Source organism: Heteronotia binoei, chromosome 8 (genome assembly GCF_032191835.1).
Source record: "Heteronotia binoei isolate CCM8104 ecotype False Entrance Well chromosome 8, APGP_CSIRO_Hbin_v1, whole genome shotgun sequence".
NCBI lineage: Eukaryota > Metazoa > Chordata > Lepidosauria > Squamata > Gekkonidae > Heteronotia > Heteronotia binoei.
The window spans coordinates 76,417,328-76,433,701 of record NC_083230.1 but is presented as its reverse complement, the minus strand read 5'-3'; the positions used below and the strand labels follow the sequence as shown (position 1 = coordinate 76,433,701).

At 45.2% G+C, this 16,374-nt stretch overlaps 1 protein-coding gene across 1 annotated transcript in view; it reads right to left on the bottom strand.

Moving 5' to 3' along the window:
• FAM234B (family with sequence similarity 234 member B) overlaps positions 1-16,374 on the bottom strand; it is a 55,143-nt gene that overhangs the window by 24,490 nt on the left and 14,279 nt on the right. Inside the window, exon 2 of the mRNA XM_060245303.1 lies at positions 7,338-7,736. Coding sequence (XP_060101286.1) covers positions 7,338-7,736 — 399 coding nt within the window. The remainder of the gene's footprint in view (positions 1-7,337; positions 7,737-16,374) is intronic.

The following is a 16,374-nucleotide window of genomic DNA, read 5'->3' as shown; positions in this document are numbered from 1 at the left end:
CCCCTTCTCCCCTGCATTTGAGCTTCCTGTGTATGTGGCTATGCTTCCTGAAGCAGACATTTTGTGGTTGTGCCCACCATCCTGTGTCAGTATTCCAACAGTACCCATAGGCTCAAAAAGGTTGGGGAACTTGTCTACAAATTTGCACTATGAAGCTTCAGTTCCCACCACCCAATCCTTTTGCAATTCCAAGTAATTCATAAAATTATTCTCCAACAGTGCAATCCAAAGCAGAGTTACGGTTGGTGCCCAACAAAATCAGCAGAGTACTATGCATAGGATTGCATTATGCATACATCTATAAAGGAGATCCAAATCCCCTCTTTTTTAAAGCAACTACAAATAATTTGTGTCCTACTTTCTAATTTCTTTTCAAAAGATAATTTATATTGAATATCATACAGACTTCAGTGTCAATTTTTTGTTCCCTCTCTTTCAACAACTTCTCAAACCTTGTATCCCTTCCTTCCTGTTTTTTCTCAAATTTTTCTGTGTTTAATCATGCTTTGATTATCTTCTAATGTTTTAGATTTAGAATAGTATCTTAATTGATCAAATGAATGAAAGATTTTTCCCTTTTCCTTCTCTGAACCTTTATTTATCACCTATCTATCCAAAGTTTTGTTGCTGTTGTTTTGCAAATTATCCCCAGTACAATAGGATTCCATATACAAACAAGAATTGATTTCTCAGCTTCCAAATGTATAGTACTCAAGTCCAGTTACTTCTCTTAACAATGCATCAGAGAACTCACTCACACATTTGTCTCAGTATCGTCATCCTTTTTACAATTACATTTCTCATACTCTATATGCAATTCGATATTACACTTTCCCCCCTCTAGTAGATAATCATATATTTTGGTGAGGTATTTTTTCAGTTTCAATCTGTGTCTTAATTTAGTATCATTTCTCAATATATTTTAATTTTAATTTTGGTATAATATTTTACTCTAGGCATACAATAAGACATATGATGCAACACGTATGATGCAACACGTATGCCCTAGATTAGGACATAAGGCTGCATTATAAGAGGCATCAATTACATCTTTAAGCCTTTGTCACTTTATTGTAAGTAATTAATTCCGAAATATTATTATTAAATACTGTGATAGGAATAATTTCTACCAATTTATATATTTTTTCTTTTCTTTATTACAGAAACCACTTTCTTTTTGGTCCAGCATTGGTTTATTCATTTACTGTATTTTGCATCATGAACCTGTATGTGTGTGTGTGTGTGTGTGTATACTTGTTTGACTTCTGAAGAAGACCATTCTAGGTTGAAACACATCAGGTCAAGTGATTTCCCATTGTTGTTTTATGATTTTACAAAGGAAGGGACTAATGATGGGCCCCTAAATGTTTTTAACTTTCTATAATAAGTACATGTATTTTTGCTTATGGTTTAATTGGATATTTTGCTTTTAATTTTTGGCTCTTAAGTTGTATATTAACCTTTTAGATTCTTGATTCCAGTTTTTGGGTCAAGTCTCTTTCCCCTCTCTGTTTTTCCTTTGGTCATGGGGGGCATGCAAGTGAGGGCATGATGTTACAGCCAGAAAAAAAAAAAACATGGCTGTTATGTCAAGCCACTCTAGGAATTGCTGGAAACCTCTACAGTAATTTTTGTTTTGTTTTCTCCAGATGCCACTCCAAGTTGGCAACAAGAGAGGGTTGGAGGCAGGATGTCTCCCACCATAGCTGGATAGCTGGCAATACTATTACCTTATTTTTATTAATACTACCTGTTAAGCATCATAAACTCTCAATGAATTTTGCACTTTCCTTCTAAATCATCAGCTACTAACCATAAACACAATTTCACAGTGCATTATACTTTTTCTACCTAAGATGACAGCTGGCAATTGCAAACATACTCTCAACAAACACGATTTCCCTTTTGAGGCAGTCACAGACACAATCTTATTGAGAGTTATACATTATATATTGAGAGTTATGTCTCTTTTAAAAGCAGTAACCAACAATTACAAACATAATCTCAACTGGCATCATACCTTCTCCCCTTAAAGGTAGTAAATGGTAGTCACAAACATAATTTCAGCAAATACTATTCATTTCTTTTTTAAAGACGACAGGAAAATGCAGATATAGTCTTAACGCATACTGTACTTTTCCCTTTTGAAGAAATACTAAAAGTTGCAGACACAATCTTTCTATAAATTTGCTTTTAGTCTCAGATCTTCTCCAGCACATTTAATTGTGCCTTAATGTTAGGCTTGCCAATCCCCAGGTCCCAGCGGGGGTTCTTCCGCTTTCCCAGGCTCCTTCCCGCCCCCAGTCAGCTAGCCGGCAGGGGGAAGCACCGCCCCCAGAGGACCATATGCCTTTTCCCCTCTGGAGGCTTCAGTCTCCAATTGAAAGGCTTCCTCTTGGGATGGTGTGTCTGTGTTACTTTGAAGAAGTTGGCAGCAACTCGTGGGTAGAGAGGTCAATCCCTCGCTTCAGAGTCGCCAGAATTGGGGGTTGGGGGGGGGGATGTCTGCTGAGCACTTCATTATTCCCTATGTGAAGATCGATTATCATAGGGTATAATGGGGAATTGATCTGGAGGTTTCGGGGGCTCTGGGGGAGCAGTTTTTTGAGGTAGAGGCATCAAATTTTCAGTATAGTATCTAGTGCCTCTCCCCAAAGTACCCCCCAAGTTTCAAAATGACTGGACCAGGGGGTCCAATGCTATGAGCCCCAAAAGAAGATGCCCCTATCCTTCATTATTTCCTATAGAAGGAAGACATTTAAAAAGGTGTGCTGTCCCTTTAAATGTGATGGCCAGAACTACCTTGGAGTTCAATTAGGCTTGTCACACCCTTGTTCCTGGCTTCCCCCCCAATGTCTCCTGGCTCCACCCCCAAAGTCCCCAGATATTTCTTGAATTGGACTTGGCAACCCTACTTAATGTACATTTGAAAATGACCTTTAAATCTCCCAAATATCAGAGTTCTTTAACTGACCTTCTGGGTTCTGTAAACTTATTATTTCATCTTCTCAGACTTTTTATCTGGCTACCTGAGAAATGTCTGGCAAGAATCAAAAGGTTCAGTCCCTGCTGGAGGGCTGATGCCCTTCTAGCATTACCCTTGAATGTGATGCCTACAGTGTGCTTTTCAAACGAAGGCCGCTGGTGGCTGTTAGGCTGCTCCTGGATGGCGGCCACCTCAGTGGCCCTTTGGACAGAATTAGTAGATTTCTAACCTTTTTTCCCTTGTTAAGGAATGGAAGAACTTCTTCACCACACAGAATGAATGGTGCTTCCTAGTCTCAGTCACAGAAACACAGCAGGTCACATTCTGTCTCTTGCTACACACGATTTTTCATAGTAAAAGCAAGTAAAAAAGAAATCTGGATAAATGATTCATATCTTAGTGGGATGGACTGAGTTCAGGGAACTTAATTCAGCTATTTAATTGACCAACTGAAAAGGCCTGTATTCAAACCATCAAATTTAATCAACATTTCCATTTGCAATTCAACCACTCTGAAAAGCACATTTAGATTTTGTTAACCATTGAACACATTAATTTGCAATTGCTGTAGTTTAGCACTGTATTTGCTGTCTAGAAAAGTGCACTGTGTTTTATTCAAAACCATGACAAAAACCCCTCAAGATGTGATATTTACACGTATTTTCATCATAGAGAGCTAGTGTAGTGTGGCATTTAGAGTGTCAGATTACGATCTGAGAAGCTCAGTTTTGAATTCCCACTATGATATGGAGCTTGCTGGGTGATCTTGGCCAGTCAAACACATTCTGTCTAACCTACCTCACAGGGTTGTTGCCAGTATAAAAGGAAGGAGAACAATGCAAGCTGCTTTGGGTCTCCATTGGGGAGAAAGGCAGGGTATAAATGAAGTTAAATAAAAATAAATTAAATGAATATTTCAAATCCAGATGATGAATGTTGCGCTTGAAGAATTTAGGAACAGAGCACAAATGCTTGTACTCATGAATTCAGTTCAGTGAATATCTCAACAGAGTAGAACTGGTATTGGTGTTCAAATGGCTTTTATTAAACTGAGAATTCACTTTAAAACAGGTGCACTTAATATTGTAAAAACAAAATAATCTCAAATATTTTACAATTAAAATCAGTGGGGCTAAATGTTTAGAAGACTAACAGCACAATCCGGGGGGGGGGGGGCGGAAAGACTTTTGAGAGCAAACAAGCCGCTACGTGGGAGCAGGAAGGGTTTGCGCCAACATACGACCAGCGCCGCCACAGTAAAGGAGAGTTACATGGGCGGGGAGCCACCCGAGGGCGGCGGTGCCTGAGGGCTGTACCCTACTGTGGGCGGAAGTGAGGCGGAGCGCGGCGTTCAGGCGGAGGAGGGGGTGAAGTTGGGGGCGCGGCTAGGCTTAGGCGGCTTCCTGAGCAGTTTGGCCCATGACACACACCCCTGAGAGGCACAATGTTACACCTGCAAAAACAGCGGCATGTCCCATAGGCATTCATTGAAACCAAAAACAAAGGTCGCCTCCACTGCTGCGGAAGCTCGCAAACCTCTTAGGAAGCGACGTGATTGTCTCGCCAATCCCCTCATGCCTCGGGCTGATGAGCCCCTTCCCCAACACCCAATCACGGTTTCCCCCCTCCTAGAAATACTTACGCTCTGGCCTTGCACAACTCAGTTGTTAGGGAAAGAAGCGCGTGGCGGGAAGCTCTGCTGGTGAGCTCCTGGCCATACAGACTTAGAGTGAGAGACAGGAAGGCACATTGGTGGCGGGTTTTGCACTGCGCATTTGCTTTGACAGTATCTTTGACTTGCGCGGGGGAGAGCGAGGTCTAACTGCTTTTGTTTCCAGGTCTCCACAGGTTCCAGGCTCCCAGAGGCTCTGCATGCAAGCAAGGACTGTCGCCCATGGCTGGGTAAGTTCCACTATCCCCCCCCAGCCCCCCTCCCCTCGCTCTCAACCGCTCAATGTGCGAGTGTCTCTGGCACTTGAACCAAACAGTGGGCTCCGGCAGAGGGCATTTGCTGACCCCACTCCCCGGTGCTGCCGCCTGCCCCCTTCCCTTGGTCTGCCCTCTGCTGCGTTCCCAACCCCTGGCAGGGCATGGGGGGGTGTGGCAGCTGCCCCGCTGCGGGGAGGTGGGTCAGAGACTGTCCCTTTAAGAGAGCGCCTGGCTGAAACGCAGTCTGCTCTTCCAGCTGCTGCCGCTGCAGGTGCTCTTGATCTCTGTCTCCGTTTTGCATGTGGGACTGCAACACAGAGGCTTCTGCATGTGTCGCTCCATCACTCCCCCACTCCCTTAGTTGTTTCTGCCCACGGTGAGACTGCCCAGCACACACCAGGGAGTCTTACACTCTGTTCCAGAAAAATAAAGTCTGAGCTGTGCCCTCTGTTGTCTCTCCTGCTTGGCATCCTGCTTGGAATCAGAAGAGAGCCAGTTTGGTGTAGTGGTTAAGTGTGTGGACTCTTGTCTGGGAGAACTGGGTTTGATTCCCCACTCCTCCACTTGCACCTGCTGGAATGGCCTTGGGTCAGCCATAGCAATCTCAGGAGTTGTCCTTGAAAGGGCAGCTGCTGTGAGAGCCCTCTCAGCCTCACCCACCTCACAGGGTGTCTGTTGTGGGGGAGAAGATATAGGAGATTGTAAGCCGCTCTGAGTCTCTGATTCAGAGAGAAAGGCGGGGTATAAATCTGCAATTCTTCTTCTTCATCTGTTGCACATTCCCTGGGCAACCACCCCTCCCATCAGTGGCCTCTCGAAGGGAATGCCTGGGAGGGTGGGCAGACTTGGTTTGGGGGGGGGATAGTCTATGAGCCACCACGCTGCCCCCCACGTGGCTAGGGGAAGGGGGAGTGCTGCCCCTCAGCCTGCCCAGGCTGACAGCCTACCCGACCCCACAGGGCTGTTGTGCACAGGCCACTAAGGGGGGGGGGGTTGATGAAGTGGACTCAGAGTTCTGCAGCTGATGCACTCACACTCTGAGTTCTGCGGCCCCCAGGGGAGGTGTTCCGTGCACATGGCAGGGGGTGCCAGGGAAACACAGGGGGTCTCTGGGTGGGGGGGGGGTGTCTGCTGCTGGGCTGCTCACTCCCAGACACACATTCCAGCTGCTGTCTATGACAGCGAACTCCTACACTTGGTACTTCCTGCTTGTCTGCCTGCCATTGGAAGAGTCACTGGCAGTGGGAGGGTGTGAGGGGATTGACGGCTTCTCCATGGTCCCGTGTGGGCCTGTCTCGCCCCCACCCCTGCCTCACCACCAAGCCAGGCTTCTCGTGAGCACATGCCCAGCCTCACTCCTGTTCCCTCCCTGTATTGGTGGGACGTCTCTCCTTTGCCTTTGATGGTCTGCTCATTATTGGCTCCGTTCTCTGTTTGGGGGCGGGTCAGGGATGGCTATCAGCCTCTCTGGGGCTGCCTCTCCCCACCCCTGACTGTCATGAGCTACGGCGCATGCGCCAGGACTGGCCAATGGGGGGGGGCTGGCCCTCCCCACCGGCTGCCTCTGCCTCCCTTGCATGCCTACGCCAGCGGCATTGCCATGGCGACCGTCTCCCTCAAGGCAAGCTACGCCTCTCCTCTCCCCATGCTCCAGCATGCCGAAGTCCTCAGGAAGTCTACTAGCAGCGCGGCAGCTATGCCACAGCCAGCTGCCACTTATGTCTGGATGGGGTTGTAAGAGAGGGAACAAGGATGCAGGACAAGCAAGGATGAGGAAACTTATTTGTAGCTTGGGAGCAGAAATAACTGCAGCCTATGTTGGTGCTTGCTGGGGGTAAAGTGTAGATGACTGGGGAAGGCAATGGCAAACTTCCCCAAAAAGTCTGCCATGAAAATGTCATGATGTGACGTCATCCCAGAGTTGGAAATGACTGGTGCTTGCACAGGGGACTACCTTTACCTTTTTTTTATGTTGGTGAAAAGAAGCAAGAGCCTATTTCACTAACTTATCCAAACTATTAAGAATTGGGTCCTCTGGTTTTCTTCTAATGTAAGAGGAGAAGGGGCCATCTTGCCTGATTCCTTCTTCACTGCAACCCCCTTCCAACCCCTTTTTAGTTCAAATGGGTCCCACATTCCCCTGCATAGAGTTTTGGTGGTTCTTTTTCATGCATCAGTGAAAAAAAACTGGAAGAATCCAACTAGTCTTCAATATGTCTATATTTCCTCTTTTATCTACCTAGCTTCCTTAAATGGCATTACAACTGACAGGCATTAGCCTCCTCAAAATGGATGGAGGGCAACAATTACAACTGACAGGCATTAGCCTCCTCAAAATGGATGGAGGGCAACAATTAACTAGTTTTTAAATTCAGTACCCAATGACATAAAAACATATTTTGCCCTTGTGGAGGTTTCTTACCTGCCTCCTGACCCAAGCTGCGAGTCCAGGTATTATACAGGTGCAGATCTCTAGAAGGACAAGGAATAAGGAAAGCACAAACCAGAACAAGGATCATGGAGACAACCACAGTGAGCAAAAAGATAGCTGTACGGAAATATGGCATCAAGGAGCTGGCTGTCTTCTGCTCCATACTACTAGTGGCATCACTTGGATACTCCTCTGCCACACCCTTGGATGGGTGCTGCTTTGTCATCCCAACTTCAATATCAGAGTCCACATCCTGCACTTCCCCAAGGGAACTATTCCCATTTTTCATTCCTCCATTCTTCTGTAAGTTAAGCACCAGGTCATCTTCACTCTCATCACTATCAGCCTGAGTGAGGGGGTCATACTCCCCAAGATCTGGACTCTTTTTGCCTGAAAAGAAAGGAGAGAGATAATCAGTCGTAGTTTGTGTGGGGGGAGGATTATGGCATCACTGGATGGTTCAGGACCCCTAAAAATGGTCCTTATATAAAGAAACTGATTTCTCAGAGGATGGTGATAAAGACAGAAGGCAAGGCCATTGTGTTTACAAGGATTCAAATGCAAGTGAAGGAAGAAGACTTCAACAGTTTATTTCTCCAAGGAAAACAATGACAAGATTTTACTAATTCCCTCTAATGCCTTCAGGATCTGTAATGTGAAAGACTCCTATAGAGCTACTTTGCCATAAATTCAAGAATGATGATGTCCTCTCCTCTTGTTCATTTGTCTGTTCATTAACAAAACCAACCCTTATCTGGTTTGAAAGCACAATTACAAAGAAATATTTCATTATATTTCAATGTATTTAACTACCTCACTATACCCTACTTCTAATTTAGGTCTACTAACTATGATAATCTCTTTATTATCACCTTCATAATTGTTTAGTGACATGAACAGGAAATATCATTTGAACATTGTAGCAAGTGACTCTGAAGTTACCATGCTACTGAATAGTAAATTCCATCTACTTTTGAAGAAACTATTACAATAGTATGATTTTAACAAAACAATTGTTAATAAGTGTCTAGTAATCCAAAAACTCTGTCCCTCAATTTAAAAAAATTTAAAATCTCAAGTTTATCATCTCATGTAGAGACAGCAGTCATTTTGTAGAAAAATAGGAGGTGGAGCTCATCCAGGGATTGTTATGCAGTTGCACATACTATTCAATGGACAAGGAGATGGAACTCTCTGAAACAGGAGGTGGAACTCTCAGAAAGGTTCAGAAACTGCACTCCTGTGAACTCCCACTGAATCTGAGGCCTGTGTAGAGATATTAAATAGCTGGGTACAATGGACATCATTTATAGATTCTGCCTTTGTTCCAGTATAACTACACTGCATGTGGACAAAATATGCAATTCTGTTCTAGAGAAAGGTTAAGGAGTAACATCCCATTGTTGACAGCTAAGCCAGGTGTACTGAACTCGCCAAAAAAAAAAAGCAATAATTTGTACTTGAAAGGCCTACATTTGTATATACTACGATCTTTGAACTGTAGGGCATAGATTTTTATCCTTAAACATCTTCCTTAATTGCTCAACAGTTTTCCAGTAAAAATGCTTGATCTGGTCATGTAAATATATTTCAAAGATCTAGACATAGCCAACAAAAATTTTACAACAAAGGATCAATTTCATACCTACCTATTTCTAAATTTTCCTACTGCTGATAGAGCAATCATCTGTATCTCCCTTTATTTCCATTTCAATCGAAAAAGAAAGGATGCAATTCCCATTATTAACAGCTGCACTAGTTATTTCATTCTGTGAACATCTCTGTATGTCTTTCTGACAACAGACCATAAGTGCTAATATAGTGATCTATATAGTTCTTGGAACTATCAGCACAGTTCTTGGAATTATGACACACTCTAAAGATCAAGTCAAATCAGCAATCCAGAGCCAGTATTTGACTCACTGCCAGGCAGCCAATAATATGACAGTAATTCATATTATTTAGTGAGATATTCAAAAGCAGATCAAACATCTTTATGAAAGATCAGATCTAGTAGAAAAACCATAAAATGGTACATACCTACCAATCATACATTCTTTCCACATGGTTACACTTAGGCAAAATTTAAATGTGATGCTGAGGTAACAGAAGACAATTGATATTATTGATATGCTGAGGTAACAGATTGACAATTGATATGCGATTCCCTTGATGCCCTGGTTGATGCCTGGCAAGACCGGCTATCTGGGGCAATCAACGAGATCGCACCCCGACGTCCTCTGCGCCCTCGTTCAAGGCTGGCTCCCTGGTATACCTCGGAGCTACGCCGGTTGAAACAAGGACTCCGACGACTAGAGAGGCAGTGGTGGCGCACTCGTGGCGAAGCGGCGAGAACATCCTACAGAACGTTTATGAGGTCGTATGAGATGGCAGTCAAGGCCGCGAAGAAGAAGTACTTCGTGGCCAAGATTGCGTCTGCAAACTCGCGCCCGGCACAATTGTTTAAAATAATTGGACAATTAACTACACTGCCCCAGGGCAGACCAAACGCTAGAGAATTAGAAATAGGCTGTGAGGCTTTTGCGAGATTTTTTGCAGACAAAATCACGTCGCTCCGCCAGGACCTGCCCATCACCTTAGACACAGTACATGAGCCCGAGGCCCCACGCCTGTCTTCTGATTTAACTCTGGATCATTTCGACCCGCTCAGCCTGGAGGAAGTTGACGGAATCCTCTCCTCTGCGCGCCCTACAACTTGTGATTTGGACCCATGCCCCTCCTGGCTAATTAAATCCTGCCTGAGGGAGCTAGATTGTCCTTTACGGGACATCATAAATAGATCCCTCTCGGAGGGGCATTTTCCATCATCTCTGAAAGAGGCTTTGGTCCGACCCCTCTTGAAAAAAAGTACAGCAGACCCGGCCGAATTGGCAAACTACCGACCAGTCTCCAATTTACCATTTTTAGGTAAAATAATAGAGAGGGCAGTGGCGTTGCAGTTGCAGAGCTTTCTGGATGACGCTTCCATCCTAGACCCTTGCCAGTCCGGCTTTCGCCCGGGCTATGGGACGGAGACAGTACTGGTCGCCCTGGTAGATGATCTCCAACGGCATCTGGATCGGGGCGGTGTGGCGGTGCTGATGCTGTTAGATCTGTCGGCCGCGTTCGACACGGTCAACCATCGGCTACTGACCTGCCGCCTCGCCGACATAGGGGTGAGGGGGTCTGCCTTACAGTGGCTCTCCTCCTTCCTCGAGGATCAGGGACAAAGGGTGGCTATTGGGGGCGAGCGGTCCCAGAGGTGCACACTGGACTGTGGAGTGCCCCAGGGGGCAGTTCTCTCACCAATGTTATTCAATATCTATATACGCCCTCTTGCCCAGATTGCCAGGAGATACGGACCTGGGTGCCATCAATATGCAGATGACACCCAACTCTATCTGCTGATGGACGGCCGGCCTGACTGCGTCCCTGAGAATTTAGACCGGGCCTTGCAGGACATGGCAACTTGGTTGAGGGAGAGCGGGCTGAAATTGAATCCAGTGAAGACAGAAGTCCTTTGTCTGGGTCGGGGCGCTCGGGAAGGGGAAATACCTCTTCCAGTCTTCGACGGGGCGCCGCTGAAAGCGGCGCACCGGGTTAGGAGTCTGGGAGTTTTACTGGAGCCTTCATTATCAATGGAGGCCCAGATTGCAGCCACCGCCAAGTCAGCCTTTTTCCACCTAAGGCGGGCAAGGCAGTTGGCCCCCTTCCTAGAGCACCAAGATCTGGCAACGGTACTTCACGCAACGGTCACCTCGAGACTGGATTACTGTAATGCCCTTTACATGGGGCTGCCTCTGTACCGAACCCGGAAGCTGCAGCTGGTGCAGAATGCAGCGGCTAGACTGTTGCTGGGGCTTCCTAAATGGGAGCACATACAGCCTGGACTGCGCGAGCTGCACTGGCTGCCAGTTATATATCGGGTTCGTTACAAAGTGCTGGTCATTACCTTTAAAGCCCTATATGGTCGAGGACCTGTCTACCTTAGGGACCGTCTCTCCCCATATGAACCCCAGAGAGCACTGAGGTCAGCCGGAAAAAACTTGTTGACTACTCCCGGACCGAGAGAGGTGAAGCTGCAATGTACCCGTAACCGGGCCTTCTCCTCTGTAGCCCCGAGCCTATGGAACCAACTTCCAGAGGAAATGCGGGCCCTGCGGGACCTTGAACAATTCCGCAGGGCCTGCAAGACCTTCCTCTTCCGACTGGCTTTTGCTGACGAAGAAAGAAATTGCTAATGATAACCGCCATCCTAAAAGAACAGTATTAGCACTTTTATTAACTTAATTAACTAATTTTTAAACCTAATCAGAATTTTAATGCTTAAATGTAATTTTGTGTTTTTTGCTTTCTTTGTATAATTGAAATTTGTATGATGTTGTTAGCCGCCCTGAGCCTGCTTCGGCGGGGAGGGTGGGATACAAATAAAATTATCTAATCTAATCTATCTATTTTGTGTTTCATACAGAACAAGTCAAAGACCCTTTTTTGCTCCATGTTTCAAACTGGTGGCCATTTTAAAAATAAATTAACAGGATGACACAGAAATGGTCTGAAGAAAATCATTTGAAATGGAGTCTGGCTGGCAATCTGTAGTTTGTTAGGTCTAGGTCTAGGGATGACTAGCCTGGGGAAGCACAGGAACTAAGTAGATACTTCCATTTATCTCTGTCAGCATGTTGAAGGCAGTAGGGAAAGGATCAGAAATCATAGTGTTTAGTGAGCCTTTTGCAGATAATATCACTCCCTCTCTCTCACTAGCAGAAACAGCCTGTAATTGCTGTAAACCCAAGAATGAGTTATTAGCCCTGTTCACATGTTACAATGATCACACATATATCCTGCAAGTTTGTGCATACATTTGTTTGTAAGAATGAGCTAACATGCATTCATTTTGCAATTGAAACTGGGAACTTCCGGTGTAATGGCGTGGTGTCGCTAAGCATTTTCCCGAGCTCCGGGAGAAGCTTGGATTTGCTGGGCATTTGGGGGGGCTTTCGGCCTGAAAGTACCCCCTAAAGAAACGTCGGAAGACGCGTCGCAGTTTGGGGCGCTATTTGGAGACTGGATGGGTAGCGGAGGCTCCCTATTCAGATCCAATGAGCCCCTGAAGCCGATGCCCAGCAACACTCTGGTGCTTAACCGGGCCACCGGACAAGGGAGCAGACGGAGATAACATGCATATCCATCGCACGAAACAACAAGAAGAAACATAACTGTACCTTCCAAGAGGATTCATCGAAGTTTGAAACTTGTGCATGTGGGTCGCGGAGGGAGCGCTCTGTCGGAGAGACGCAGAACGGAGGAAAAGAAGGTGAAGAACATGGAGGGAAGGAGAAGCGGAGAGAAGTGGAGAGAAGCGGGATGGAAAGGCAACTGAGACTGATTGATGGCGAGAACTGTTGACGGCTAGAACTATAGTACAAGGATAGGAGAAGAAGACTGAAAACTAAAGCCAAGACTAAGGTGGGAGAATTGAGACCGAGCCGGCCGGGCAGAGAAACGGACGACAGACGGCGGACAGTAGCGGTGGCGGCGGCGGAGGTCGTATTCGGGAAAGAAGAGATGGATTTGATGGACTGAGTAAGTAGATTGATGGACTGAGCAAGTAGACTGATGGACGGAGTAAGTAGTTGAGTCGAGAAGGTGGTTTGAAGTGTTTAAGGGAAAGATACTGAAGGTGGAAGGAGGGAGAAACAGGAAAAGATAGAAGCGAAAGAGGGGAGCTATGAAAGACGCGGTGGGGATTACAGTGTGATGGCGGCTCTGCTGTAGTCGAAAGTGAAACCACGAGGCGGGGAGAGAATGGCGTCCTCTACTAAAAATAATAATATACAAGGCTGGTGAGCTTTTTTACTGGATAGAGGATAAACTGAGGCCAAGAAATAGAAATTGAAAAATCACATATCGGATAAAGAGTGGAGAGACGGTTTTTAGCAACGCTTTGTTGCGGCTGTCTCCCCACTGAAGATGGGCTTTTAGGCGCTTCTGGAGCTGATTGGGATACTGCAAGAAACGGCGCGAACATAGACAGTGAACACATAGAGTAATATAGACAGTATTATAGACAAGAAGAAGAACAGAAGAACAGAAGAATAGAAGAAAAATAAAGGGACTATACGGGACAAATAGAAATAATTGGAAAAGGGGAACAGAACAGGAGATAAATTACAGAAGAGACAATTATTTAGACTGTAGAGAACTGGACTGCAGAGAGCTGGAAGACAGAAAACTGAATTGAATTCTACTAGAGGGTAAAGAATTGAACTGAACACTTTTGTTAATAGTATAGTGACTAACTGGTAAGAAAACTATTTTGATGTAGTTGGAATAGAAATAGAAATTAACTGTTTAAAGGTGAATTTGCTATTAGGATTCAAGGTAATTATATATTAGAAAGAAATAGAATTTAAATTAAGGTATTGAATGAGTAGTAATGAAAATAATTTGATTTAATAATTAGCAATGAAGGTTATTTGATTTCTGTATGGAATGAATTGAATTGATTTTAAGTATTGGATGAACTGAAGTGAACTATATCTGATTGCTGAAGGAATTGAATTGTTGCTGATTATAGAGGGCTAGAAATAAGTAATTATACTAAATTATTTAATAGAAGGAACCTCCTGGATAAGGGGATTGAGAATCGTAAACGGAAGAAGCTTCTAAAAATAACACTAACTATTTAATTTAGAATCAAACAAAGATCTTAGGGGGCAGATATGGGCCCAAAAAAACTTGGACAAGCGACCCCCCCACCCACGCCTGGGGGAGGGGGGAAATCAGGGGCAGAGGGAACAAATCAAGATGCCATTGAAAAGTTACAACATATGGTGATGGAGGGCTTCAAACAAAATCAAGAAGCGCTAGAGACGATGAAAGCTGATCTATTGGGGCAGATAATAAAAACTAACAAACAGGTTGAAGAATTTCAGAAACAATTATTGGGGAACACTCAACAGATCCATAGATTGACCGCCAAAGTGGACAGGATAGAGGAAAAAGAAAAAGAGATGTCCAACAGAACTCGGGACAATGCAGCAAGCGTGCAATTGAAACTGGATAAATATGGATCTTCTGTCACACATTCAGCTGTACATGCCCTGAATGTAACGTAAGAATTACTCAACACACATATCCAAGAACAATCAGTGTACAAAGATTGTATGAGTGCTCGCTGTAAATTGTGAATGGGGCTTTTAACGATTCTTAAAAGAACTGTGACTCCATTCAACTGTGAAAACCATCACTCTTAAATATTTTACTTGTCAACAAAATAAACTGTTTAATCCTTCTACCAAAGAGACAATGCATGTGTTATTGTATTGCTGAAATAAGCATCTGTGTGAGACAAAGGAAAAAAATTATCCTCTAAAAACCTAGGCTGCCATTCGTAGGTCTACCCAGTAATTTCAGCAAGTTATCCAGCCTTCTTAATATCTACATTCAGTATTAACAACTTGCCAACACATTTATTGTATGCTACCTTCAGCCAGCCAAAGCCCATAGCTACAATGGGGCCAGGGGGGTAGGGTTGCCAAGTCCCTTGGAGCCTCCCGGGGGGGCTTACCTTGTGCACGCTTTGTGCATGTGGCACAACGATGTCACCCAATGAGTGACGTCATTGCGCCAGCACACGGCGGCCACTCTAGGTGTTTCCGGGGAAACTCTGTGGTAACCATAGAGTAACCCTCCAAAATGGCTAGAGTGTCTGGGGAAACCATACAGTTTTCCTGAAAATGCCTAGAGTGGCCACCGCACGACATCGCCAGCACAATGACATCACATCCGGGTGATGTCACGCGCCAGCGACGTTGGGGGAGGTCCCCCCCTGCTGGCCCAATGTGGGAGGTTGGGAACCTCCTGGGTGGGAGATTCCCCGCCTGGACCGGGGGCTTGGCAGACCTACGGGGGGGGGGGGGGGGGGGGGCAGGTCCATGTTTTAAAAAAACCCTTCCAACTGTATGGCCCCTGCATTGGAGGGCCCCCAATCTGTCTCCTTTGTTCACCACCACTCTGAACAAGTAGTAGCTGGTCTTTTTGCTTTTTTCTCTCCCCTTCCCTAACACAGCATGCAGAGCAAAAGGGGGGAGGGGGGGTGGAGAATCAAGAAATCTCTGTCTCTCTGAGAGAGAGGCACATAAGAAAAGAGTGGGAGAGCAGAGCTGCTGTGACTGCCCTAGCGAAGGGGGGTTAGTTTGTGGAACTCAAAGTACCCTACAGTGCTGAGAATCCAGGGCCATCAAACCAAGTGGCCCCTCAGCCCCCCCCCCCCCAAACAACAAATCCTGCTGTAGGACCCACCAAACATGAAATCCTGGCTACAGTCCTGAGCCAGCCAGCTATTAGAGGTCTGTGATAGATGCAGGAGTTGATACAGAACAGTGCCCATCACAGTCAATTTCCTATCATTACCACCACCACTGTGCTTTTGATGGACTTTTTATTAAAAAAAAATCACTGTATTACAGAATGCCTACTTTCGAAGTTTTAAAACAGGCAAAAAACATTCCATGGCCAAGGAGGGGAGATGGCACTAGATGTGAGTAGGAAGGTCTGAAAGCCACACCTTCCTGTTCACACTGTAACCATACCTTCTTCGAGTACAATCTTCTCAGAAAGATCATACCAAAATACATATGGGAAGATGAAGTATGAGACAGGGGCCAGGAGAAACTTGGAAGGTAGATGATTGCACAATGATGCCATGCAAAAACTTTTTAAAACTGTGTGTTTTAGGAGGGCAGAGCTATAGTCCATATGGAAGCAACCCAAGGCAACACCTGCTGATCTCAAATTTAAATTCAAAAGCGCAAATACACATCTTCAGTATTTTTTAATTCATGCCTGAAAACTGCTGTATCCCTGATGGTTTATGTTTCTTCAGGTCCAGGTTAGAATCCTAGCTGACATGTTTTAAACTAGTTGGCCCCAACCTGGTGGAACTCTGCCTAGTGAGACCTGGGTCCTCTAGGGCTTGAAACAGTTTTGCAGGGCCTGTGAGCAGGGCTGGTGCTAGGGTTTT